The sequence below is a fragment of the Anomaloglossus baeobatrachus genome, chromosome 1 (genome assembly GCF_048569485.1).
Source record: "Anomaloglossus baeobatrachus isolate aAnoBae1 chromosome 1, aAnoBae1.hap1, whole genome shotgun sequence".
Classification (NCBI taxonomy): domain Eukaryota; kingdom Metazoa; phylum Chordata; class Amphibia; order Anura; family Aromobatidae; genus Anomaloglossus; species Anomaloglossus baeobatrachus.
Window position 1 is genome coordinate 593,982,828 of NC_134353.1, and position 27,137 is coordinate 594,009,964.

General features: G+C 44.7%; 1 protein-coding gene across 1 annotated transcript in view; it reads right to left on the bottom strand.

The window, feature by feature from the left end:
* The window catches only part of TRPM6 (transient receptor potential cation channel subfamily M member 6), a 340,636-nt gene that overhangs the window by 240,405 nt on the left and 73,094 nt on the right, over nt 1–27,137 (bottom strand). The window contains 4 exon segments of the mRNA XM_075318063.1: nt 10,741–10,954; nt 19,085–19,265; nt 20,777–20,815; nt 24,707–24,786. Coding sequence (XP_075174178.1) covers nt 10,741–10,954; nt 19,085–19,265; nt 20,777–20,815; nt 24,707–24,786 — 514 coding nt within the window.

The following is a 27,137-nucleotide window of genomic DNA, read 5'->3' on the forward strand; positions in this document are numbered from 1 at the left end:
AAAGCGACTGCGTTTTGTTTTTTTTTTACAAGCACCACTTACCCGGGTGCAGTTTATGAAATCACATCCACTTTGCTTGGACAGTTAAATGCAGCAGAATTTCTGCGTAAAAAACCCCACAGCATTTATGCTGTGTGTGAACATGGCCTAAGAAACTGCTGCCCACTGTGCTCTTAACAATGCTGTTCAAATATGCGGTTTTGGTGCATTTTTGTTCTTTATAAGCTTCTATGTGGAGCCTGATAAAAACACAGCTGCATTTTACCCTTTTTTTTAAGGCTTTAATTGAGAAAAAAAAATCAAATAAGCCATTTTTTGATCACTGTAATCTGTTCTCTGTACAATATGGGATGCTAAAATTATAGCGATACTAAATAGGTCTGTGCTAGGTTTATTTATTTTTCCAATGTGTATTAAAAATGTCATGTTTCATTATTTTTTAGTACTTTAATAGAGAGAAAAAAAATGGGATTGCCTATACATGAAAATCCCTGGCAAAATAGTGCAACACTGAACATTAGCTCAGTGCTATATCAGTGGAGATAAGCTTCATTTGCCAAAGCAACTGACAGAGCTCGTGGCGGGTAGTGATGGAAAGTGAACCTCAGACCATCGTACATGACACTTGTCCTTTTGTACTGGTATTGATTTGGGTAGGGGATCGACTGATCTCCCATGGAGAGCTTTACTTTATCTATAGCTGGTTGATAAGGTTGGGACGGATGAACTATAATATAATAATAAATATTTTTATTTATATAGCACCAACATATTCCATAGCACTTTACAATTGAAAGGATATAGAATATATTAACGTAATATACCGTATTTTTCGCACCATATGACGCACCCTGGATTTAGAGGAGGAAAATAGGAAAATAAAATTTTAAGCAAAAAATGTGGTCATGACACACTGTTATGGGGCGAGGATCTGCTGCTGACACTGTTATGGGGGTAATGTCCCCAAATTCTCTACTAAGGTACTCCATCCTGGAAATCATCCTCCTGCCTTGTATATGATCCCCAACCTTGTATATAAATGTCCCTCATCCTGGTATAGCCCCCATCTTGATAAATACCCCCATCCTGATAAATATCCCCATCCTGCTATATACCCCCATCCTGCTATATACCACCATCCTGCTATATACCCCCATCCTGCTATATGCCCTGTATCCCGTGGCACAGAATAAAATAAATGTTTATACTCATCTTTCCTCCCTCCAGCAGCATCGCTCGTCCTCCTGTCAGTGTCAGCAGCAGCGCCGCTGAACTGTGTGGAGCCGATCACCATTCCCTGAAGCATCGCAATGTCCTCCTGGAGAGCGGTGAGCACAGGGATGAATGAAGTCATCGCTGTGCACACCGCTAGTCTCCACACACATCAGCAGGCAGACAGGAGGACATCGCAATGCTGCAGTGAACGGTGAGTATACCGTACTTATTCACTGCACCCCACGCTGATGATGATGCATGGGGAGCAGTGAATATAGCCACACATGATCACTCCAGGCTGTAGTTGCCAAGGGTGCTCACGCGGGCCGGCTGCTAATTATGAGCACATCCCCTGCCTATCATCCCGCCGATCTGTCAGCATCGGCTTCAGCGCTGAGAGATTATGGGCGGGAGGATGGGCGTGCATATGAAGTGAACGGGCCCACGTGGTCACGGCAGGCTGCTACAGTCTGCACATGCCGCCGATGACCCGCTCCACCGCAGCACCCTCATTCCCCGCAGCCCTACATTCGGACTATAAGACACACCCCCCACTTTCCCCAACATTTGGGGGAAAAAAGTGTGTCTTATAGTCTGAAAAATACGGTAATATTTGCCCATTATAAAGCAAAGGTCCCCTATAAGTCTCTCACCCCCACTTTTTTTACCTGATGTGTCTTTTAATTTTATAATGTGCCTTATAACTGATTTTATGCTGAAGAAATGAAGTATGGTTTTGTGTTCTCATTTGGGGTGTGCAAGCAAATTTAAGAATTTAAAGCGCACCAATCATCAGGATTTTTCTATGTAACCTAAAGCCAGTGCTATACTGGCACTATCATGCTGATTCTATACATAGCTTTAGTTCTCAGATTGGATATATAGTTTTTGAAATACAGGCAAGTAAAGTTACAGCAATGTACAGTATCTCTGTACTTGGCTGTATTCATCTTTCCTTCAATTGCAACCAGTCGTCTTGTCCCTGCAGCTGAAAAACACCCCCATAGCATGATGCTGCCACCACCATGTTTTACTGTTGGGATTGGATTGGGCAGGTGATGAGCAGTGCCTGGTTTTCTCCACACATACCGCTTAGAATCATCACCAAAAAGTTCTATGTCTCATCAGACCAGAGAATCTTATTTCTCTTAGTCTGGGAGTCCTTCATGTGTTTTTTTGAAAACTCTATGCGGGCTTTCATATGTCTTGCACTGTGGAGAGGCTTCCATTGGGCCACTCTGCCATAAAGGCCCTACTGGTGGAGGGCTGCAGTGATAGTTTATTGTGGAACTTTCTCCCATCTCTCTACTGCATCTCTGGAGCTCAGCCACAGTAATCTTGGGATTCTTCCTTATCTCTCTCACCAAGGCTCTTCTCCCACAATTGCTCAGTTTGGCTGGATGGCCAGGTCAAGGAAGAGTTCTGGTTGTCCCATACTTCTTCCATTTAAGGCCACTGTGCTCTTAGGAACCTTGAGTACTGCAGAAATTATTTTGTAACCTCGGCCAGATCTGTGCCTTCAACACCAATACCACAACTAATATGGATGGCTACATGCAAATTCAATAGAATTCCCCCAAAAAACAACCATCAAGCCAGATTCCAAAAATACCAATAATTCTTTATTAACAATTAAAATTTACAAGTCATAAAACCCGAATGGACCACCCCAAGTGACGGATGGTATTGATTTGGGGAACCAGCACCTATGATAATGAAATACCAACTTACAAACTTAATGTATGATTATATCACGTCTAAACCAAACTATATGTGGCAAAGGAATCATCACTACCTGTTGTTAAATTATGTATAACAATTACCAAGTGTTCACATGTGTGAGAAGTAAGTAAAAGATAGCGTGCGTCGTCCAGGAGTGCTCCTGGATGAAGCCCGCTTGTTGCGAAACGCGCGTCAGTGTGAGGGGACACCGCACCATTCTCGGTATTGGACTTGCTGCCTATTGGTAATATTGCCTGTGATTTAAATAACTATCTTTTACTTACTTCTCACACATGTGATCACTTGGTAATTGTTATACATAATTTAACAACAGGTAGTGATGATTCCTTTGCCACATATAGTTTGGTTTAGACCTGATATAATCATACATTTAAGTTTGTAAGTTAGTATTTCATCATCATAGGTGCTGGTTCCCCATATCAATACCATCCGTCACTTGGGGTGGTCCATTCGGGTTTTATGAATTGTAAATTTTAATTCTTAATAAAGAATTTTTGGTATTTTTGGAATCTGGCTTGCTGGTTGTTTCTTGGTGGTTCAGATCTGTGCCTTGCCACAATTCTATCTGAGCTCCTTGGGCAGTTCCTTTGACCTCATGATTCTCATTTGGTCTGACATGCACTGTGAGCTGTGAGTTCTTCTATAGACAGCTGTGTGCCTTTCCAAATCAAGTCCTATCAGTTTAATTAAACACAGCTGGACTCCAATGAAGGAGTAGAACCATCTCAAGGAGGATCACAAGGAAATGGACAGCATGTGACTTAAATGTGAGGGTCTGAGCAAAGGGTCTGAATACTTATGACCATGTGATATTTCAGTTTTTCTTACATTTCTGTTTTTTTTTCTATCAAGATGGGGTGCAGAATGTACGTGAGTGAGAAAAATATAACTTTTTTGAATTTACCAAATGGCTGCAATGAAACAAAGAGTAAAAATTTTAAAAGGGGCCTGAATACTTTCCGTACCCACTGTAGGTCACTATCTATATCAGCATTATAATCTCTTAACATGGTATTTAGAAACGGCATCTACCACTATACAGTCACAGTGGTATGACAGTAATATCGGTCTTAGTTTTTGCATATTACTTATCCAGGAATAAAAATCAAAAAATCATAGTTCTTCACAGCACATCATCCCATGTAAACAGGAGATATGCTGCCGACAACACAATTTGCCTTCAGACAGATCAGTCTATTAGTGATTGTGCTAGACCCTAGAATTGTCAGCCTGTGTAAGGAGGTCTGAAAACACACGCCAAACGACTTGAAGAATGTCACTTGGTGCTTGTTTAACAATATGAAATGTTTGTAGCCTAAATGGTTCTGTGTGATGGTACAAAAATATTTGCAATATTTGCCCCACTTTTGATTTTTGCCCAGGGCCATGCTTTGCCTAAAATCGGCCTATGCTTCTGGCCATCCATGTTAAAGTAGTGGCCAACCTCTTCAATTTATTCCTTTCCCCATAATTTTTGATGTGATTATTAAAATTCCCTCTCTTATACACATTTTATGGTTTGTTTTTTATAGTTTTGAAGGCAGTATACAGTATTATGCAATGTCCACTAGGACATAATGAGGATTGGGAAATCCCTTTGTAACAGATTTTCTTGGAGACATTCTGTTTGAAAGCAAAGATGTAGAAATATACCAGAGACACAAATATGTCACCACCATGGATTAAACAAGGCTAAAACAACTTGTGGAATCCAATGAGCAGTGATGTCTATGATGAATCACATAAGGATTTAATACCCTTCTCTACAGTCAGTAATGAAGACAGAAGGCCTCACTCACCCTCCACAATGCATGATGATAAACATCAGAGTTACAGAACTGAGTTAGAACAATGGAGGAGAGGCCATAAGCTCTTTAGAGGATCTACCCTATCTTTCCTATAACACATTATTTTTAAAGGGAACATGTCACCAGATTTGCCCCCTATAAGCTGCGGCCACCACCAGTGGGCCCTTATATACAGCATTCCAGAATACTGTATATAAGAGCCCAGACCGCTGTGTAGAATGTAAAAATCACTTTATAATATTCACCTAAGGGGCGGTCGGATGGGAGTCTCCGTTCTCTGGTACCGGCGCCTCCTTTTTCGACCATCTTTGTCCTTCTTCTTCTGAGGCCTGCATGCATGATGCATCCTATGTTATGCACATGTCGCGGGCGGAGGAGGGGACGCTGCGCTCTCCCACTGCTCGTGTACGGCCGCTGTTTGGTGGTGGCTCGAGCGGTAGGCCAGATCCCGGGGACTCGAGCGGCGTTCCTCGCCCGTGAGTGAAAAGGGGATTGATTGTGGGGATTTATTGACGTGACGCCACCCACAGTTGTGGTGATATTGGTGACACCACCGCTGCTCTAGACGGGGATCCCGGGAGCAGTGACAGGGAGCAGCTTTGTTGTTAGTTCTCCCCTCCATGGGTAGGGGGTTGGTTGTCCCGGGGCCCGGTGATGGGGTAGGGTTGGATGGCAGGCGGGTTACGGGGCCTGGTGAGGTGCAGGGTCGTGGGGGGCAGCGCGGTGCCGCACGGCACAGTGGTACTCACTCAGCCCAATGATGAGGACACAGTTCTTGGTAAAACACTCGGCTGGATGGACGGGTCCCACAGAGGGCTGCGGTGTTGTTTCTCCCGGCAGGTTGATGGTGACTGCCTTTCCCTGCACCTATGTGCGGTAGATGGTTCCGATGGGTTCCCACCGGTAACCCACTCCCCAGCTTGGATATGGGCTGGAGGAGCCCCTTTTTGCCCGCAGGCTCTGGCCCTGAGAAACGGTTGCCTTGGCGGTGGCGGTGTCTCCCTCTCCTGGTTGGACTTTTGCCTTCTGTCAGGACTTGGCTGTTGGGAAACCCAGGAGGTTCCCTTCACTAACGAATTCGGCAAATTTACAGCGACTCCTAGCCTTGCCGGGGTCAGTAAGCCCCTGCCAGATGGTGCTGGCTTCTCTTCTTCTCTTCGCGTACCGGTCCGGTACCGCCGGGCCACCGCCCGTCCACGGTCCTTACGGTAACTCCGATAGGCCACTCCTGCAGACTGTCACCATCGTCTGCCAACCTTGCTGTTCCGCCCGGGCCACACACCCGGACGCTGTCAGTTAGTTGCTCCACTACCACTTTCCTTCCTCTCACTTTCACCTCCAAAACTAAACTAAACTGTTCTTCCCGCCTCCAGGACTGTGAACTCCTTGGTGGGCGGGACCAACCGCCTGGCCCACCCCCTGGTGTGAACATCAGCCCCTGGAGGAAGGCAACAAGGGTTTTGTGTCTGACTTCGGTGTGCCTGACCAGGAGTGTGGGGTGTGTAGGTGTTGCTCTCTGTGGCCCCTGGCTTGTCCAGGGCGCCACACACACTAGCCAGCATGGAGGTCCTGCGCAGGCAGTGCGCCTGCGCAGGACCTCAATGCCCTCTACTGTGCATAACGTAGGACGCGTCATTCACCCATGCTTCAGAAGAAGGAGGACAAAGATGGCAGAAAGAGGCGGTGCCGGACCCGATGAACAGAGCCACCCATCTGACCAGTCTGCACCACATCGATCGTTAGGTAAGTATTATAAAGTGATTTTTATGTTCTACATAGCGATCTAGCCTCTTATATACAGCATGTTAGAATGCTGTATAGAAGAGCCCACTGGTGGTGGCCGCAGCTTATAGGTCCCAAATCTGGTGATAGGTTCCCTTTAAGATTATAATAATGTAAGATATTTGTTTACTTTCTTTCTTATATATGGCCTAGCAAGAGGTATAGACACTTCGAAATGTAACACTATGACATAACTAAAAATAAGTCAATAGTTTTCTGCAAAGGATTTCAGAAAGCACATAAGAGATTCTGCATATATAAAACATATGCTAGTTATTACTATTCTACTTTAAATTGAATATGTCAATAAGATCAACCCACTCAAATTGCTCACGTGGGCATGCAGGTATTTGAAAGCTAATTCTATGAACATCTTTAGGCTATGTGCGCACAGTGCGTTTTTCGCGGCGTTTTTGCGCGTTTTTTGGGTGCGTTTTTGGCCTCAAAACTGCATGACTTTGCTTCCCCAGCAAAGTCTATGAGTTTTCATTTTTGCTGTCCGCACACATCTGTTTTTTTTCAGCTGCGTTTTTGTGGTGCCACAAAAGCGCAGCATGTCAATTATTCCCGCGTTTTTCACTGCGCTTTTCATCCATTGAGTTCAATGGGATGTTGAAAGACGCAATGAGAAACGCAAATAGCTGCATTTTGGTGCGTTTCTAAGACCAAAAACGCAGCTATAAACGCAGGAGGTGGGTAGTAAAGTGACGTGTACAGGAAGAGGATTCCTTCTGTCAGTAAACACAGAAGCGTGAATCCTCCCGGTACCGTCACCGCCGCGTCCACCTCCACTCCTGTGCATGTATGCTGCCGTGCGGCGCCATGTACAGGCAGGAGGTGGAAGCGGCTGCGAAAACAAAAGTTAACAGTAGAAAAAAAAAAAAAAAAAAAGTTATACTCACCTGTCTGCAGACTCCCGGTGCCATGCCCGCTCCCATCTCCTCTCACGGTATCGCCACCCCCGCTCCGGCTGTGTACAGACGGCCGGGAAACCTCCGATGGATGCAGGACCTGGCGATGGATCACCTGATGCAGTCACCTGACGCATCAGCTGATCGTAAGTATCGCGGTGACGCGGGCGCCCGGCCGGTATCAGCGGATGCGTCAGGAGACTTCATCCCTGATTACCGGCAGCTGCTGCAGCGATCGGACGGGATCAGACTCCCGCCCCATCGCTCCAGGAGCTGCCGGTAATCAGCACATAAGTAAGTATTAATTTTTATTTTTTTTTTGCACCGATGCATCAGCTGATTGTATAAACGGCTTTTATACAATCAGCTGATGTGTGATGGGATTCAGGCACTTGATCCTGACACATCATCTGATCGCTTTGCCTTCCAGCAAACCGATCAGATGATATTGGATCCGGATTGGATGGCGCGGGACCCTGACCCAGGATTACTGCGGAGGGGGGTTCTTTATTTCAATAAAGATGGAGTCACTAATTGTGTTGTGTTTTATTTCTAATAAAAATATTTTTCTGCGTGTTGTGTTTTTTTTTTTATCTTTACTAGAAATTCATGGTGGCCATGTCTAATATTGGCGTGACACCATGAATTTCGGGCTTAGGGCCAGCTATACAGCTAGCCCTAACCCCATTATTACCCAGCGAGCCACCCGGCATCAGGGCAGCTGGAAGAGTTGGATACAGCGCCAGAAGATGGCGCTTCTATGAAAGCGCCATTTTCTGGGGTGGCTGCAGGACTGCAATTCACAGCGGGGGTGCCCAGAAAGAATGGGCACCCTGCACTGTGGATTCCAATCCCCAGCTGCCTAGTTGTACCCGGCTGGACTCAAAAAATGGGCGAAGCTCACGTCATTTTTTTTTTAAAATTATTTCATGAAATTCATGAAATAATTTAAAAAAAAGGGCTTCCCTATATTTTTGGTTCCCAGCCGGGTACAAATAGGCAGCTGGGGGTTGGGGGCAGCCCGTACCTGCCTGCTGTACCCGGCTAGCATACAAAAATATGGCGAAGCCCACGTCATTTTTTTTTTAAAATTATTTCATGAAATTCATGAAATAATTTAAAAAAAAAGGGCTTCCCTATATTTTTGGTTCCCAGCCGGGTACAAATAGGCAGCTGGGGGTTGGGGGCAGCCCGTACCTGCCTGCTGTACCCGGCTAGCATACAAAAATATGGCGAAGCCCACGTCATTTTTTTTTTTAAATTATTTCATGAAATTCATGAAATAATTTAAAAAAAAGGGCTTCCCTATATTTTTGGTTCCCAGCCGGGTACAAATAGGCAGCTGGGGGTTGGGGGCAGCCCGTACCTGCCTGCTGTACCCGGCTAGCATACAAAAATATGGCGAAGCCCACGTCATTTTTTTTTTAAAATTATTTCATGAAATTCATGAAATAATTTAAAAAAAAAGGGCTTCCCTATATTTTTGGTTCCCAGCCGGGTACAAATAGGCAGCTGGGGGTTGGGGGCAGCCCGTACCTGCCTGCTGTACCCGGCTAGCATACAAAAATATGGCGAAGCCCACGTCATTTTTTTTTTTTAAATTATTTCATGAAATTCATGAAATAATTTAAAAAAAAGGGCTTCCCTATATTTTTGGTTCCCAGCCGGGTACAAATAGGCAGCTGGGGGTTGGGGGCAGCCCGTACCTGCCTGCTGTACCCGGCTAGCATACAAAAATATGGCGAAGCCCACGTCATTTTTTTTGTTTGGGGGGGCAAAGAAATCCTGCATACAGTCCTGGAAGGAGGATGCTGAGCCTTGTAGTTCGACAGCTGCTGTCTGCTCTCCTGCATACACTATTGGAGGGAGGATGCTGAGCCTTGTAGGTCTGCTCCCCCTGACTCTCCCTCAAGCATTCAGTCCTGGATGGAGCATGCTGAGCCTTGTAGTTCTGCAGCTGTCGGCTCTTCTGCATACACTAGTGGAGAATGAAGAACACATTGAAGAAGGAAATGACATCAGACCTTTTTTTTTTGTTCACTGATAAAAAACGCAGCAAAACGCAGAGATCAAAAACGCAGCAAAACGCAGCCAAAAACGCACCAAATCGCGGCAAAAACGCATGCGTTTTTTTATGTGTTTTTTCGACGCAGGTGCGTTTTTGTGCGTTTTTAGCGGCCAAAAACGCACAAAAACGCAGCGTCAAAAAGACGCAGTGTGCGAACCTAGCCTTATATGTGCTGTGCTATCTGTTGTTTTATTCCCCCAAATAACAGCATTTCAATTCATATGCAAATAAAGTATTAAGTGCTCTGGGAGTGACAGAACACTTCCCAACTACTTCAGGTTGTTTCCCCGCTCAGCACGGTCACTTTTGGATTGCTTAATGGCTCATTGTCTGTGTGAAGTCATATGGCAAGGACATAAGACACTAAGCTGTCATTCAAAATAAAGAGGCAGGAAGAGACCACAGGAGGCGGAGGACTGAGAAGTGCACGGTCCCGCTAATAGCACTTATTGCCTTATTTGTAAATGGGTTAAAATGTTGATTTCTCGGGAATGTGGCAACATATAGCAGATATAAAAAGTGTTGATGGATTTACATATCAAAGACCTGCATGCCCATATATGCAGTCTGAGGGGTTGATTTTACTGACAGATTCCCTTTAAAACACCTTTTATATAGGGCAACTGTTCACTTCTTGTGAAACTTCTAATATGTTCTCACCTTAGAGATAAACCACACCACATCACACATCCACCCTGTCCGTATACTCTATTATGGTCATATGCCCACTCAGGTGCCTCTCGGAGTCAGACTAAAAAGTCACAATGGAAAAACAAAATTTGTTTGCAGAACCTTTAGGAAGAACCGCGCAGCCAGCAAGGAGGGACGCACATCAAATCCAAGGGATCTACTTGGGTTAAAGCATACCGAATTCAACAAATAGATAGCATTCAACTGGGTGAAAAATTCAATCCATTTTCTTTATTCTGTCGCAGCAATGTTTCGAGGAACAATGTTTGATAAAGACCTATTGTTGGTCGAAACGTTGCTGTGACAGAATAAAGAAAAGGGATTGAATTTTTTACCCAGTGAGACGTTTCTAAAAAGTCACAATGGACTTGACGACTTCATGTACTGTATGGATAGCTAATGTTTTTTAAAGGGCCACCAGATAATACAGCCTGCCCCACTTAAATACCATGTTTCAACAACTATTTTGTTTCATTAAGTCAGAAACTATTTATCAGAAGATAGAGGGAATAACAGTGCTTACCTGTATTGATGCCCTCTGTCAGGATCCATGCCCCAGTAGTCTCGGCAGCTTTTACCAAGCCTTTGCCAAAGACCTGCTTGATTTTAGAGGGAAGTTTAAAATTCTGGACCCCGCCATGAACAGAAATCACAAGTTTGGGAAGCTCCATTTGCCATTCATTTATCATCAGATGCATCAATTGGTCTAAGGAGGTGTCATAGGATATTCTAATATACTGAGGACAAAAAACATGAGTCTATTACACCCAGCTGGCAGCTACCATTAAGGGGGAGCTTGCTGCACATGTACTTTACTGTTCCCACTGATTTTAATGCTGGCTATATAAATATGTATACACTGATCTCTCCCTAGTAGCAGCGGAAATCATATAGATTTGTTCATTTTAATCTATTGGTGAAGAAAATGTAACAAAAAATAAATAAATAAAAAAACAAAAAATTGCACACTTGCATAGCACTTACATGACATGGAATACCAAATGGATTCACTCTCAATTTCACATTTGTTTGGATGAAAATCAGTGCAATTCTGGGTCCTTAGATACACGTCATGAGATATAAAAAATATATACGATCATAACCAACGCGGCAGAGGCGTCCCTTCCTGTGCGGCATGTGAAGCAGAGCTCAACCAGACGTTCCTCAGGAACCAGTGGGCACATTGCTTCCGACTGACCCACAAGTCCATCGTGGCCACCAGAATGCAAGAAACCAGCTATAAAATACTCTCCAGGTGGTACAGGGTCCCAGCGTCTCATCATGCGTGGTGTCCCGAGGTGCCTGATACTGGTTGGCGTTGTGGAGCACAGGGAGGCACAATGTCCCATATCTGGTGGTACTGCCCGGGCTTGGGGGTCTTTTGGAACAAAGTACTAGCAGCAATACAGGAGGTAACAGGGATCATAGTCCCCAGTCGCCCAGAGGCAGTCCTACTATACATTTTTGTTCAAATCAAAGTTTATTAGAATAGAAGAAGATAATCAAACAATTGCACAGCGCGCAGGCTGAGGGTATATATCCAAGCTAGCTGCTAAAAACACAACAGTTCTTTGACTACACCTGCGCCCCTGGCAACCAAAAATAACAAGTACAATTCGTATGTGTTTGAAATAGGAAGAACAAGTTGAAAAAAAAAAAGAGCTAAAGAAGAGGAGGTGGAAGAAGAATTTAGAGACAGTAAAGACAACAGAAACGTGGGAAAGTAAGATGAAAGGGGAAGGGTACAAAGAGTTCCCACCCGAGTGGACGCGCCCTCCTACATCAAAACCACATTTTCAAGGCTAACCTTATAGGTACAGAAATAAAAGAATGGAAAATTACCTACATACCTGCCCCCCGTGAATCCATAGACCCATATCCGGTGAGTCCCTGAACATGATCCACGGGGCCCACGTAGCATCAACTTTGTCCTTGTTGCCGAGTGTCTGACCTATCAAGGTCTCCATCCTGAAGATCTCGTTGCACTCTGCTATGAATTCATCCCGTGATGGGATTCTAGTTTGCTTCCAATATCTTGGAATTAGGTTTCTGGCAGCTGTTAAAAAATGTCTTAATAAACCTTTCCTAAACCCTGAAGCAGAAACATTCCCGAGGGACAGGAGAGCTAACTCTTTTGTGGGCCGGATCTGCCTCAAGGAGAGTTTATTGAGTAACAGGAAAATGCTCTCCCAGAATGATCTCACTGGGGGACATGACCACAGATATGAGTGAGGGTTCCCCTCTCCTTTTGGCATCTCCAGCACACATCAGAGGCTGACGGAAAGGCAGCATGGATACTCACAGGACACCTATACCACCTAGATAGGATCTTGTAGCACCTCTCCTGTGATATCACATTCAGCGAAGTTTTACCAATAAAGAGAAGGATTTTGGTCCGCTCCTCAGCCGAGAATGACCTCCCCCACTCTCTCTCCCATTTCCTAAAGTACCCAGGCAAGCCGTCCCTCGCACCTCTGCATCTGAGAAACAAGTCATACAAGGTCGAAATGGTATGGCCTGGAGGATCCTTCGCTAGGCAAAGGGCCTCAAAGGGTGTGAGTGCCCTATAGATGTCTACCCTCCTAGCCATAGACACTATAAAACTTTTCAGCTGTTCGAAGAAGAACCACATATCTTGAGATTTGGTGATATCTGAAGAGTAATTATCTAGGGGTGTAATACCTGTGTCTGAGATAAAGTCACGAATAATAGGATGGTCACTCTTCCTTTTATGGAGGAATGTTGATCTATGGAAACCCGCCTGAAAATCTGAATTACTATGGACCGGTGTCAATGGGCCTGGAATGGAGGACAAGTCAAGATATTTATTACCTCGGGACATAAAATTCCGCAATTGCTTTGTGATAAAGGGTACTGTGATAGAGCTGGAGCTGGGTGGTGCTCTGGTCCAAATAACTACCTTCGGATCAACATCAGATTGCGCGCTTTCGGCTTCCACCCATCTTTTCGTTTCACCCGAGTTAAATAGATCCAGAACGCACGTCCCTAAAGAGGCGTAGCTATACAAAAGGAGATTAGGGAGTCCAGTTCCTCCCATATCCCTTGATCTACTCAATATTTTGTGGGAAATACGTGGGCGTTTATGTGCCCAGACAAATTTGGTTATGCTAGATTTCAGACGTGAGAAAAAAGAGGCCGGCAATACTAAGGGGATGGTTTGGAAGTAATAAAGCAGCTTCGGTAACAGGTCCATTTTGATCGCATTTATCCTCCCAAACCATGAAAGCTGGAGTTTGTTCCAGTTATTGAGGTCTAATTCTAACTTCCTGGAAATGTGGCAGTGATTTGATTTAAAGAGGTCAAGGGGATCTGCCGTCAGTTTAATTCCTAGGTATGTCAATGAATCCACCTGCCATTTGAAGGGGAGAGAGGCTTTGAGCTGAGTCACCAGCATTGGAGGAAGAGATATATTCAGTATTTCGGATTTATGAGTATTTATTTTAAAATTACTCAGAGATCCGAACCTCCGCAATTCAGCCATTATGTTGGGTAGACTAATGAGTGGAGAGGTAACGTACAGGAGCAGATCATCTGCGAATAAAGCTAATTTATGGTCCTGTTTGTGAAATGTAACCCCTTTAATTGATATATTGCTCCTCAATGCCACCGCCAGATGTTCCATGGTCAGAATATATAATAATGGGGAAAGGGGGCACCCTTGTCTTGTTCCATTACATATTGTAAAGGAATCTGAGAGGGAGCCATTTATTTTGATTTGTGCTGTGGGCGAAGAGTAGAGTGCTGTAACTCTGTTCATCATGTGCTCTCCCAACCCTATGTTTTTAAGGACCTGAAACATGAAACCCCAGTGCACCCTGTCAAACGCCTTCTCTGCATCTACCGACAGGATGCACATGGGGATCCTGTGACGTCTTGCGCCGTCAATCAGGGAGATGGTCCTCAGGGTGTTGTCCCTGGCTTCTCTTCTGAGCACGAAACCCACCTGGTCTGGATTTACCAGTCTGGGAAGAAGGTCTCGTAACCTATTTGATATCATTTTAGAATAAAGCTTGATATCTAGATTTATGAGCGAGATCGGTCTATAGTTGCAGCAAAGAGATGCGTCCTTCCCTGGTTTTGGTATAACTGTGATGTGGGCCATCAACGCCTGGGGAGGGAACGCACCCCCTGCAGATATATATCTACAGACCGATAGGAACAGAGGATTTAGAAGTTCTGAAAATTGTTTATAGAAACCCGCTGAGAACCCGTCTGGACCTGGGCTTTTCCCTGACTTCAAATCTGAGACTACCGCATTGACCTCCTCCAGGGAGAAGTCCTCTTCCAGCTCCAGTAAGGTATCATTTGAGATGGAAGGGAGATTATGGGATTTCAGGTAAGCTTTAACATCATCTTGAGTCCCATATGTCGCTATGTGTCCCGATTGTCCCCTAATATCATAAAGCGCCTTGTAGTATGTGCGGAAGCCTGCTAAAATGTCCTGGTTGCTATGCAAATGACCATCACTTCCTGGGTCTTTTATGAAAGGGATGTAAGTATTCATGGAGCGGGGATGGAGGGCCCTTGCAAGAAGCTTCCCACTTCTATTTCCCAGTTGATAAAAGCGGCTTTTGAGACGTTCTCTTAAGCCCCTGGATTTCTGGTCTAATACCTCTAGTAATTTATGTCTGGTTGTAGAGAGTTGTGCGTAGGTTGTAGGAGATGAGTCCCGTTTGTGTTTGCTTTCTAGTGAGGCAATCTGGTTAGATAACTGCGTTATTTCAATGGCTCTTTCTTTTTTCAGGCGGGTACCATGTGAGATCAAAATGCCCCTTAATACACATTTCAGTGCTTCCCACTGGATTGCAGGAGAAGTGGTATCACATTCATGATCTCTAATAAAGTTATGAATTGACTGGGTAAGGTCCGCTTTGCATAACTGATCCTGTAATAGGTTTTCATTCAGTCGCCAGGTGAAATTTGATTTGACACGAGGCCCTAACTGAATCGATAAGTAAATGGGAGCGTGGTCTGACCATATTATATTACCTATGGTCGCTTCTACTGTCATGTCTAGGAGGGCATGAGAAATGTGGAAGGAGTCAATTCTGCTATAGACAGAATGGACCGAGGAATAGAAGCTGTAATCTTTGGTGTCCGGATGAAGAATCCTCCATATGTCCACCAATCTCAGACCATGCATGTGCTTTTTGACCCTTTGTATGACTGAGGCCGGATAGGACGACTTACCCGAGGACACATCGAGGGCCGGGTTCATTGGTAGATTAAAATCGCCTCCTAATATCACCGGAGAGGAGTCCGCAAAATCTTCCAGAATTTTCCTCCCGTCTGCACAGAATCTGTCCTGCCCCTGGTTAGGAAAGTACATGTTAGCAATAACAAAGATATTGGTTTTCCAAGAAAGCTTTAAGAAAATATATCTTCCCTTGGGGTCGATACAGGAGTCTAACACCTCTGGTATGAAGGACCTATGAAATGCCACGGAAACCCCCTTAGACTTAGCATCAGGATTCGAGCTATGGTGCCAAATCGGGTAGTAAGCCGAGGAACACTTAGGAATTGCATCTGACCTAAAGTGAGTTTCCTGAAGCATCAAGATGGCCACCCGTTGCTTATGACAGGAATATGCTATCTGTTTTCTTTTTTCAGGGACATTCAAACCTTTAACGTTGAAGGAGCAAAACTTGACACTATCCATAATGCAGGTCAGCTGGAAGCATGATGTGGTATCTGGGGGCTGGTCCAGTCAGGTGAAAGGGAAGGATAGAGAAGAAAGAAAGACAGAGAAAAGAAATAGCAAGGTTTAGGTCAAAGGACCTAAAAGGTGGGTAAGGAACCCTAGTATTAAGTGGTGCAAAATTTCCATGGCAATGGATTGCCATTTGCACTAAGGGGGGTTAGAGGAAGCCAAGAACGGCAGCGAGTCCGTTCCTTACCCCCCGCCTCTAATACAATATGATATATCATTATAAAGCGCACTAACTATATGCTCCCGCTAAAACTTTATCATCTAAAGAAAAGTAAACATCATAACAGGCTATTATTCTAGGCATTGACCCCAATCAGCATTCCCGGTAGGTAAGCAACGTGTTCAGATCAGGGACAAGATTCTAGTAATTGTAAAAAACAAGAAAATCACATGGGTCTCCCGGGCTTATTTCTCAAAAGGCCCAAATCTTCGCCTCTAGACGGTCCAGCCCCACAGGGTCCAGTCAGTAAAGGCTAGGGGAAGACACTCCAAACCAGGTCCACCAGGTGGAGGGTCCAAGTGGATGTATAACACAAACAGTTTACTGCTTCCTCCTATGAGGTTTAAGTAGTACTTGACCCAATGTCAGAACCTCTGATAACACCTGTGAAATAACACAATGCTAGTCTGGAAAGAAGCAATATTAGGTGACAGGAGAAAGACTTTCAACAAATCACAGTAACTTGCAACGATGCCTTTGATGCAGTTTCATGGTAAGGCCCTCCCCTGTGGCTCCAGGGATAATTGGCTATCATGCCGGAAGGGCCCATGAAGGTTATCCCCAGTAGGAAACAGGGATGCTACCCTGTCGGATTGCTCTTGTCAGGACCTCTTTGTCTCCCATGGCGACGGACTGGCTGCCATACTGGGGGTTCCACAGGGAGTTGGGGGCCTGAGGGCCAATCCGGCAGTGCTACCATAGGAAGCTCGAAAGTCCCCAAGAACTTAGCCAGATCTCCGAGTTTGCGAAAGATTGCTGATTTCCCATCCTTATGCGCTGTCACCTGGAAGGGGAAACCCCATCTATATGGAATGTTTCTGTCCTGGAGGTGTTGGAGCAGGGGTTTTAATGCTCTTCGCAGCTGCAGAGTGCGTCTAGCCAGATCCGGTAATATCTGGACCTGGGACCCCTGGTAGTTGATGGATCCTGCCTGCCGCACCGCGGACATGATGGAGTCCTTTACCTTATAAAAGTGGACTCTACATATTATGTCCCTTGGACGTGAATCTGGAGGGGATTTGGGACCCAGGGCCCTATGTATGCGGTCTAACTCAATCGGCCCAGAGCTTTGTTCTCCCAGAATTTGAGCAAAGAGCTTCTGTGCCATGGCCTCCAGTTCAGGCGTGCCAATACTTTCAGGGATGCCACGGTTACGGACATTATTTCGCCGATTGCGGTTCTCTAAGTCCTCTTGCCCTGAAGTGAGCTCATCAATCTTTGCTGAGTGGCTAAGTAATATTTTCCTTTGTAGGGACAACTCAGCAGTGATGGCTTCCTGGGACTTCTCCACTTCCTCTACCCTGTATGTGAATTCAGATTTCAGTGCCTGCAGCTCTTTCTTATAAGTATTCTCAAGCCTGCTAGCAAATCTGTCCAAATCTTTTTTTGTAGGCAAAGCCTTGATAGATTTACTTATCTCATGTAGATTAGGCAGATCTCCCTCATTGTCCTCCTCGCTGGAGAAGTCCTGCTGTGATTTCCCCAGCTCCTGCTGTGTCTGTGTTTGACTTTCCCGGGGCTGTGAGTTTTCCATGAGGGAGGCAGACGCCATCATTGATCTAGTGTTCCTGACGGCTGCTGAGGTGCTCTGGCTGAGGAAACGATCCATGCTGCTCACTGTCTCCTTTATCTCACCTCGGTGTCGGGTGACTTTCCTGGATCTGCCCATAAGCAGGGAGATGTTAATGTTCTCTAATGGAGGCTAATGGGGGAAGTTCAGGACAGAGCTCCCAGCAAGTGCAGCTCACTCGGCCATCAGCAAGCCACGCCCCCCCTACTATACATTTTTAATGTCTCGGAAAAGGCCTATAAAAAGTCCCTCTTGGGCCACCTTCTCAAGGCAGCCAAGACAGTGGTCCCATGGCGCTGGAAAGACCCTGCCCCCCCTACGATAGATGAGTGGGTAATGTAGGTGAATGTGATCCACCGCATGGAAACGGTGATTGCTCAGTCGCATGGACAGACGGTGGCGACGGCCACTAAATGATTTCAATGGGAATCATTCCTCTCTAGCAAAAAATTTCTTGAATTAATCTAACCTCCGGAAGATAGGCACCTTGGCCCCACTTACTTCAGATAATATACACCACCCTTCCAACATGTCTTGGTCCAACGGACAAAGTATCAGACACGGCCGATGCGCTCTACTCTCCATCTCTTCCCCTTTTGCCCTGACTTATCCTTCCTTTGCTATTTTTCGTGATCATACTGCTTCTTCACCTTTCCTCTTTAGCTTATTATTCTTTGTAGTTCAAAACGACTATCCATGTATCATACCAATCATTTACATACTGTCATGACGTTTGCGAATGTGTTGTGTCGCATAGACTTTGGTTTCACATTGTCAGTTATAACATGGATCCATGTTCCTTTAATGTATTCTTTAAACTCAATAAAACTTTAAATTGGAAAATCAGTGCAATTTTCCACACACAGATGTGAGTGAACGTTTAGGAACATTCTCATAGTTGCGTGAACACTAAATGTGGCGCATAAGATGGACCACAGGATTTTTTTTGTTCCTGTAGTCACTTTCTTGGGACAAACCCCTCCACGCCTATTCCTTGTCCCTACTCTTTTATGCCTCCTGAATAAAGGAAACCTTCCAAAACCCTTGCATTCGGAAACATTTTGGGAGGCCTGAGGTCTCAGCCATCTCTGGTAGCTTCTGGCACACATGGTAAGTATGGGCATTCTGTTGACATTGTTTATACTCTTATGGTCATGGATGAGTGGTTTGTTTTTGGGAGTCCCTCCGATAGCAAGATTATTGATTGAATTGTGGCTGATATATGATGAGCGATTATGACCAGAATTGGTCACGAAATTAAACCTCATAGATAAATATCATTAAAAAATTACAGAGGGCATTTGGACAAGATAAAAAAAAGGACAAACTAATGTCACATGAAATACCTTGGCATGGTACGTGTGATGACCATCTTGAAAATTGATGGTGCCAAAAGCATCTGTAGGGCTGGTCTTCGTATGCTTCTGCACCGACCATTCCTCATCATTTATCTCTTGTGGTGTACAATATATTGGCCAGTCAAAATCTATTCCAGGATGATCCCCAATTAATTTTCCACAGCAACACCTATTGACACAAAATCATAAAATTAATTAGTTAGAACATGTTCATTTGTGGGATATGTTAGTATTTTCATGAAATTCTAGATTAATATTTATTGGTTTGTACATGTTTTCCTAAATGTTGCTCTGACTTTGTGATTTAATTTTTCCTGTTCAAAGTCCCATGTGCACTACCTTTCAGAAGGTTGAGCAAATAGTCCTTCCCATCTTGTGTGATTACGGCTAGACTAAGCTGCATTATGGCACGGCATGGCACATTTTGCTAACTGCTTCCTACCTCCCCCATTATGCCAGGCTGTGTGGGAAGGTGAAGCAGAGCCTAATTTACTAGAGACAGGATAACAGCAGGAAATTAGTGCAGATCTGTTACTACTGAAGTATGCAAAATGTATTGTATATTCTAAAAGCCGATTATCTAGAAAAACAAAAAAAAAATGAACACCCTTTAGCAGTCCTTAACTGCTCCCATGCCGAATCTTTCCTGGTTCCCCAATGGTCTCTGTTCTTCCAGGCATCGTGATGGAAAGTTGACCCGGTTGCAGCTCATGATGGTCTCTTTCTGGCCTCGACTGTATCAGACAAACTGTGAACCAGAAACGCGTCGGTTGGGAATAGCAATAGTAATTTTATAGATTATCCACACCTGCTGCTGGAAATTGCACCAAAATCTGCAATTCTAGCCAGTGATGGCAAATTTTACTTCCCCACTTAGCCACTTAGGTTAGTGGAGCAAATCCGCAAAGAATCTTTGCTCTTTCCGCTTTAGAAATGGATATTCCATGGATTTAAAAATCTGCCCTACTGGTCAATATCTGCAGTATGTGCCATTTCTTTCCCAAGCTTTAAGCTCAATAGTTTCTTGTAGACGTAACAGTCTGAGAGAAAGATGGCCTCTAAATGAAAACACTCCTTCATTGAACGCATCATGCGTAGGTGTGCACCACGGACCACACACTGACCCATTATAGCAAGTATGCCAGTGCACAGGGCTGACTTTCCACGCAAACAGACAATGTCAGCATGTATGAAGCTATACTCTGGATTAATATCCTGTGCGTGGTTTATTGCATGGACAAGAAGTCAAAATCCTAAGTACATACTAGACTGCTCCTTAGACAGTGCTTAAATAGAGTGTTTGCTAATTCTGCCAAAGGCATAGTGGAGGCTGCTTTAGTTTCTATGTAAACTGCCTCATTTTCTGCCATGATGATTTAATGTACTCTATTGGCAGGACTTCTATAAAGCAAACATACTTACGTGTTTGCTGAGAGGAAATCGATGATGAAATTATCGGGCAATGGCCCAAACTATAGTATAGCTGAGATGAAGCATTTCATGTACCACGTCCATTAATACTTTGTACAAATTTTAAGTAGCGTCACAGTAAATAGCTGCAATCAATGCGGCATATTATGTAGCAATAACTGGATTCCCTCCTTCCCAGCTCATGGCACTTCATAACTCCAGGTACAATGCAGAATTATAGGTTTGGGCATTTAATTAAAGCTACATCACCTGATAAGGTTTTGGCAGACGTGGCATCCACCGTGGCATCTGTAGAAGAAAGAAAAACATCCATACAGATTAGCAGCTTCCAACATGTATGTTTGACATGACTGCATTTTACACAAGGCTGTCTACTTTTTTTGGGGGGGGTGGGGGAGGATGGCTGGGCCTGATTAGCAAGATCGTGATGATCACAATGATAGAATGGATCGGTCAACTTAGTATGATGCTGTATCTGGACCTCTGGGAGCTAAAATGGGACAAAAAAAAATACTGTTCAGTTAGACTATTAGGAGCACTTTAAGGTGTTTGCCATCTGTATCCATGTATCACTATATGATCGCTGGTGTTCAGATAACTTCCAGACTCACTTCCATCAGGCCAACTGTCCAATATTTATATAGAAGTGAACAGATCTGTGGCCGAATATGAGCACCAACACCCCAGTCATACAGATGATTATAGGACCCACCGATCAATGGGGGTTTCAGCTGTTGTATTCCCAGGGATCAGACACTTAACACCACTCCTGAGATGTGTGGGTGGTAAATCTACTTTGTAGAAAACCTCCTTAATATACCTGCCACATAAATTATAAATCCAGTCTACTCAAGATGTTCCCCCTCACTTCCCTCAGTCGATCAGGACTGCAGGACACTAGCTGTTGAGTATATGTGTGTGGCAACCTGGACAAGCCAGGACGTCACAGGTACTACACCAACACACCCCACACCCCGGCTAGGCACACCTAGGTCAAACACAAATCCTTGTTGCCTTCCTGCAGGGGCTGATGTCCACACCAGGGGGTGGGTCAGGCGGTTGGTCCCGCCCACCGAGGAGTTCACAGTCCTGGAGGCGGGAAAAGTAGGCAGATGAGTTTTGGAGTTGGAGAAGTGAAGTGGTAGAGGAGCAGCCTGACTGTGTCCGGGTGTGTGGCCCGGGCACATACAGCAAGGTTGGCAGACGGTGGTGGCCGTCTGTAGGAGAGGCTGATTGTAGTGAACCGTAAGGACCGGGGATGGGCAGTGGCCTGCCGGTACTGGATCGGGGAGTGAAGAGAAGCCAGCACCATTCGGCAGGGCCTACGGACCCCGACCAGGCTAGGAGTCGCCGTAAAACTGGTCAAATCCGTTAGCAAAGGGAACCTCCGGGGTTTCCCAGCAGTCAAGACCCGATTGAAGGCAACAGCTCACACCGTAAAGGGAAACACAGTCACCGCCAAGGCTACAGTTCCCAGTGCCAGAGCCTGCGGGCAAAAGGGGCTCCCTCAGCATCCATCCAAGCTGGGGAGCGGGTTACCGGTGGGAAGCCATTGGAACCGTAAACACAACACAGGTGCAGGGAAAGGCAGTCACCATCAACCTACCGGGAGGAGAACAACCGCAGCCGCCTGTGGGACCCGTCCATCCAGCCGTTTGTTTGACTAGAGACTCCGTGTAAATTACTGGCTGAGTGAGTACCACCGTGCCGTGCGGCACAGCGCTGCCCCCGCGACCCTGCACCTCACCAGGCCCCGTAACCCGCCTGTCATCCCTAACCCTCACCGGGACCCCGGGACAACCAACCCCCCTACCCACGGAGGGGAGAACCAACATCCAAGCTGCTCCTTGTCATCGCTCCCGGGATCCCCGTCCAGAGCAGCGGTGGTGTCACAACTTCACCACAACCGTGGGTGGCGTCACGGACAATATCCCCAAAACCACACACCACACCCCTTTCACTCACGGGCGAGTAACGCCGCTCGAGTCCCCGGGATCCGGCCCACCGCTCGAGCCACCACTGAGCAGCAGCAGCAGCCGGACCCGAGCAGTGGGTGAGAGCAGCGTCCCCTCCTCCGCCCGCGACATGTGCATAAACAGGACCCTATCTCTTACTGCCGAGGGCTCATAGGAGCCTAGAGAGGAGGGGTGAGCACTATTTTCACAAGTAAACCAGATTTATAATGTACACACATGGACAAAATTGTTGGTAACCAGCGTCAGATTAAGAGTAGCGAGGGCCCTGGGCAATTTAGAGGGCAAGGGCCCCCCAAGCCGAATGAATTTTGAGACATCACAAGATCCTCTTTTTAACATGTCACATGATTAACACACAGATGCTCTTGTGCACATCTACAGATGCAAAACAAGAAAGTGGTGCACATAGTTTTCACCTTATGTACAACGCAATACATAACATACCACTATATATAATAGAGCAGGAATGGGCAATTAATTTTTCCAATGTCAACATAAGGGACCATGATTATTGGGCAGGCAGATTTAATAGGCTGAAATTAATTCTGCTCAACATTATTATTAACTAGGGATGGGCGAACCCGAACTGTAAAGTTCTGGACCCGTACCGAACACATAGTGTTCGTGCACAAGGTCCCGAACACTGGTTTTCCTGAGAAACTCGTGTTACAGTTCGGGTCTAGGGGCTGTAAAAAAAAGCACATTATTAAAAAACATTATGATTATACTCCCCGGTCCCGCGACACGTCCTGCAGACCCGCTATCTCACGGCCATTTTTGCTTCATTGCTTCAGGTTCCAATCATTAACTTCCCATGGTATTCACTGCACTGCTCATCACTCGGCAGTCTTCGGCTTTTTTTGGCTGTGTTCACGGTGACATCAGGGTTCACTCAAGTCCATGGCTTAGCCATGGACTTGATTGAACCTTGACTATCACTGTCAGCCTGCTTCTCGCTCTGTATAGACGCTTGTCTGTACAGAGCGATGAAGCAGAGCTGACATTGTTCTTCCTGTGGACTACGTTGGACTAATGATTTTTTTTAAAATAAAGATGGAGTATCTAAATGTTTTTTTTTTTGTTTTATTTCTAATAAAAAAAATTGTGTGTGTTGTGTTTTTTTGTTTTTTTTTTACGGTTTACTAGAAATTCGTGGTGGCCATGTCTAATTTGGAGTGACACCATGAATTTCGGGCTTAGTACCAGCTGATAATACAAAGCTGGCCCTAACCCCAGTATTACCAGCATGCCACCGTCATCAAGGCCACTGGACAAGCCGGGTAAAGCGCCAAAAAATAGCGCTTCTATGAATGCGCCATTTTCTGGTTAAGCTGGGGGCTGCAATTTGCAGCGGGGGAGGCCCAGACAGCTGACTGGTTTTACCTGGCTGGCCATCAAAATATGGCGGGAGCCCACACAATTTTTTTTTTTAATATTTAGTTAAATAATTAAAAAAACGATTGGGCTTCTCTGAATTTTGATTACCAGCTAAGCTAAAGCCAGGCAGATGGGGGTGGCAGCCTGTAGCCGACTGTTTTATCTGCACTGAGAATCAAAAATACCGCAGAGCACTGTCATTTTTTTAATGATTTATTTATTTTTACAGTACTGTGATGTCAGGCAATCACAAACACCGGCATAGAAAATGGTCAACTGTGATTGCCTGTTGGAGTAACCTGAAACTAGCCCTTACATTCATATGTGGCAGGAACTGCACACAGCCATAAAGCTTATAGAGGAGGGGACAGCCATGTAGTCTTGCTGAGTAGAAAACTAGGCAAAAGTGTAGAACACTTTTTTTTAGTCAAAACATAGATAGCATAGCTAGTAGTAAAAAAAGATTTTGAAAATGTAAATGCTATATTTTGACTAGTTCTGCTCCATTTTTTTATTGTACTAGTATATATACAATATCCATGTACTGTAAGTAGGAGAAATGTTATTACAGTAAGTTCAATACTTGATCTAACGGATTGTGCTTTAGATAAAGTTTCAGCCTCTTTGGTCACCAGTATGTGAAATACGATAGATCAAGAATTGGTGCTGCCATTTACAAGAAATTATTGTTGGAGCTCCTCGAAAAAAGATGTCATACTTTAGAATGTCACTGTCACTAAACAACATTTTCTTACCAATAAGAATAATTTTAATATAGGCTCGATCAAATAAACATTGATAATAAATGTTTAACATTATACCATACCTGTGTGGGTCTTTGGAAGCCGGTATTATTTTTGCACATTCTCTTTTACAGAAGATACTTTCAATCCAAGATTTCTGAGACTACAAAATAAAAATATAACCTGTTTTATTCACAGAAGTAGGAATGTTATTGGGGCACTCACCAGTGCATAAAATAGTTCACATTTTATTCTCTGAAAAACGGATAGGAGAAAATAGGATGACAGATATCTGCAATAGTGCCAATCAGGACTCTTCTACTTACTGGAAAACGTGCTTAAAGGGAACCTGTCACCACTTTTTTGGCCTATAAGCTGCGGCCACCACCACCGGGCTCTTATATACAGTATTCTAACATGCTGTATATAAGAGCCCAGGCCACTGTGAGAACATAAAAAACACTTTATAATACATACCGGTCGTGCAGTGGGCCATATGGGCATCTCCGTTCTCCGGTGCCGTCTCTTTCGGCCATCTTTGTCCTCTTTCTGAAGCCTGTGTGCATGACGCGTCTACGTTATACATACTCGCCGATCCTGCACAGGTGAACTACAATACTTAAATCTGACCTGCTCAGGGCAGATCAAAGTGCGCCTGCTCAGGACCTGAATGCCGGCGAGTGTGGATGACGTCGGACGCATCATGCACCGCGGCTAGAGAAGAAGGAGGATGAAGGTTACAGAAAGAGGCGGTGCCGGCACCGGAGAATGGAGACGCCCATATGGCCCACCGCAAAACCGTTCGGTAAGTATTATAAAGTGTTTTTTATGTTCTCACAGCGGCCTGGGCTCTTATATATAGCATGTTAGAATGCTGTATATAAGAGCCCGGTGGTGGTGGCCGCAGCTTATACGCCAAAAAAGTGGTGTCAGGTTCCCTTTAATTTTTAAGTCAGGGAACTATAAAAATGCTTGATGATACAATTAGAAACAAAACTTGTAAGCCTAAGCAGAACTGATAATGTCAGAATTCTAGTTCATATCGCTCACAAGTATGAATAAAATATGATCATCATTTTAGACATCAGCAATTACATAGTAGCTTAACAAAAGCTTAAGAAAATATAAAGAACTGTCTCAATTCATTTAACCCCTGCCTAAGATTTTCCAGCTTTAAAGCAATGCATGTGTTCCAATAATTCAAGAGTTAAAAAAAAATTTAAAATAAGAAACTTTGTAAAATATCTTATTAAAAGAAGAATGCTTTGTAGATTAATCTTCTGTATTCTTCTGAAATTTTGTATTCAGAAAAGAGAGATTTTCACATTACTAAGGTAGATGACACCTGGTACTCATAAGATCATGGAGACAAAGCAGGGAAGGAAGAGGGAGAAGAAAGGGGCAGACAGTCATTCTCCTGCAAGCTTTCCTGAAAAAGGGAAGGTGTCGTAAAAAAAAAAAAAAAATTATATATATATATATATATATATATATATATATATATATATATATATATATATATATATATATATATATATATATATATATATATATATATATATATATATATATATATATATATATATATAGATTTACATTTCAATAACTGAAAAAAATGTAAAGTTTTAATGTTTTGTTTAAAGATTATAATTTGTTTTTAATTGAGCAAAATATAAAAAAAAAATAAAAAATTAATTGATATTTTCCACTCTTAAACACTAGGGGGAGCAACGGCTGAAAACCTACGGATATCCTACTGTAGAGCTAGCTCACATTACAGGTGCACTAACAGTGGGTGCAATCGTCTCTCATGTGTGTGATGTCACACCTCCTCCTCCCGTTCTGGGTGTTTCCAAAAGGATAAGAGAGAATGACGTTCGGATCACAGCATGGAGCCATTTTGCTGGTGACCGCGAAGTGATCCTAATGCGTCGAAAGCTGCATAGCGCTCCACTGTATCCAATGCCCCAATATACTGTGCTGCCGGCCAGGATTGGAGGTCCTGGTGATATGCGGCAAGGAGGGGTGATCTGCAGCCTTAGCGGCACTGCACTACATACAGATGTCACACCGTGATCACTGCTTCCAGCCGCATGCACTCTCCTCAGACCTGTGCCCCCGGCAGCCTGTCCTGTCCAGCGATCACAGTACATAGCATCGAAGAGCGGAGGTCCGAGGTGAGTACACCCGGGGGGGTGAGCAGCGGAGGCGGGTGGTGATGAACAGCGGGAGAGGGGGAGTGGGCGACGGAGTGCAGTGGTGGTGAGCGGCGATTGAGGGGGTGGGGAGCAGTGGTGGTGAGCGACGGTGTGGGGAGCAGCATGCCAGGATAAGTTACGGTGCAATCACCGCTGCCCGGTGCCAGTACTTACCCAGGCCAGAACGAGTGACAGGGGGAAAGTGCAGCACACAGCATAAGCTATGAGCTCCACAAAGATGGTGATCTCATCCCTCTGCTGTGATCTGGACAACACAAGGGACGTGTCCATTTCAGCACCCAGTGTTTCAGTAAAG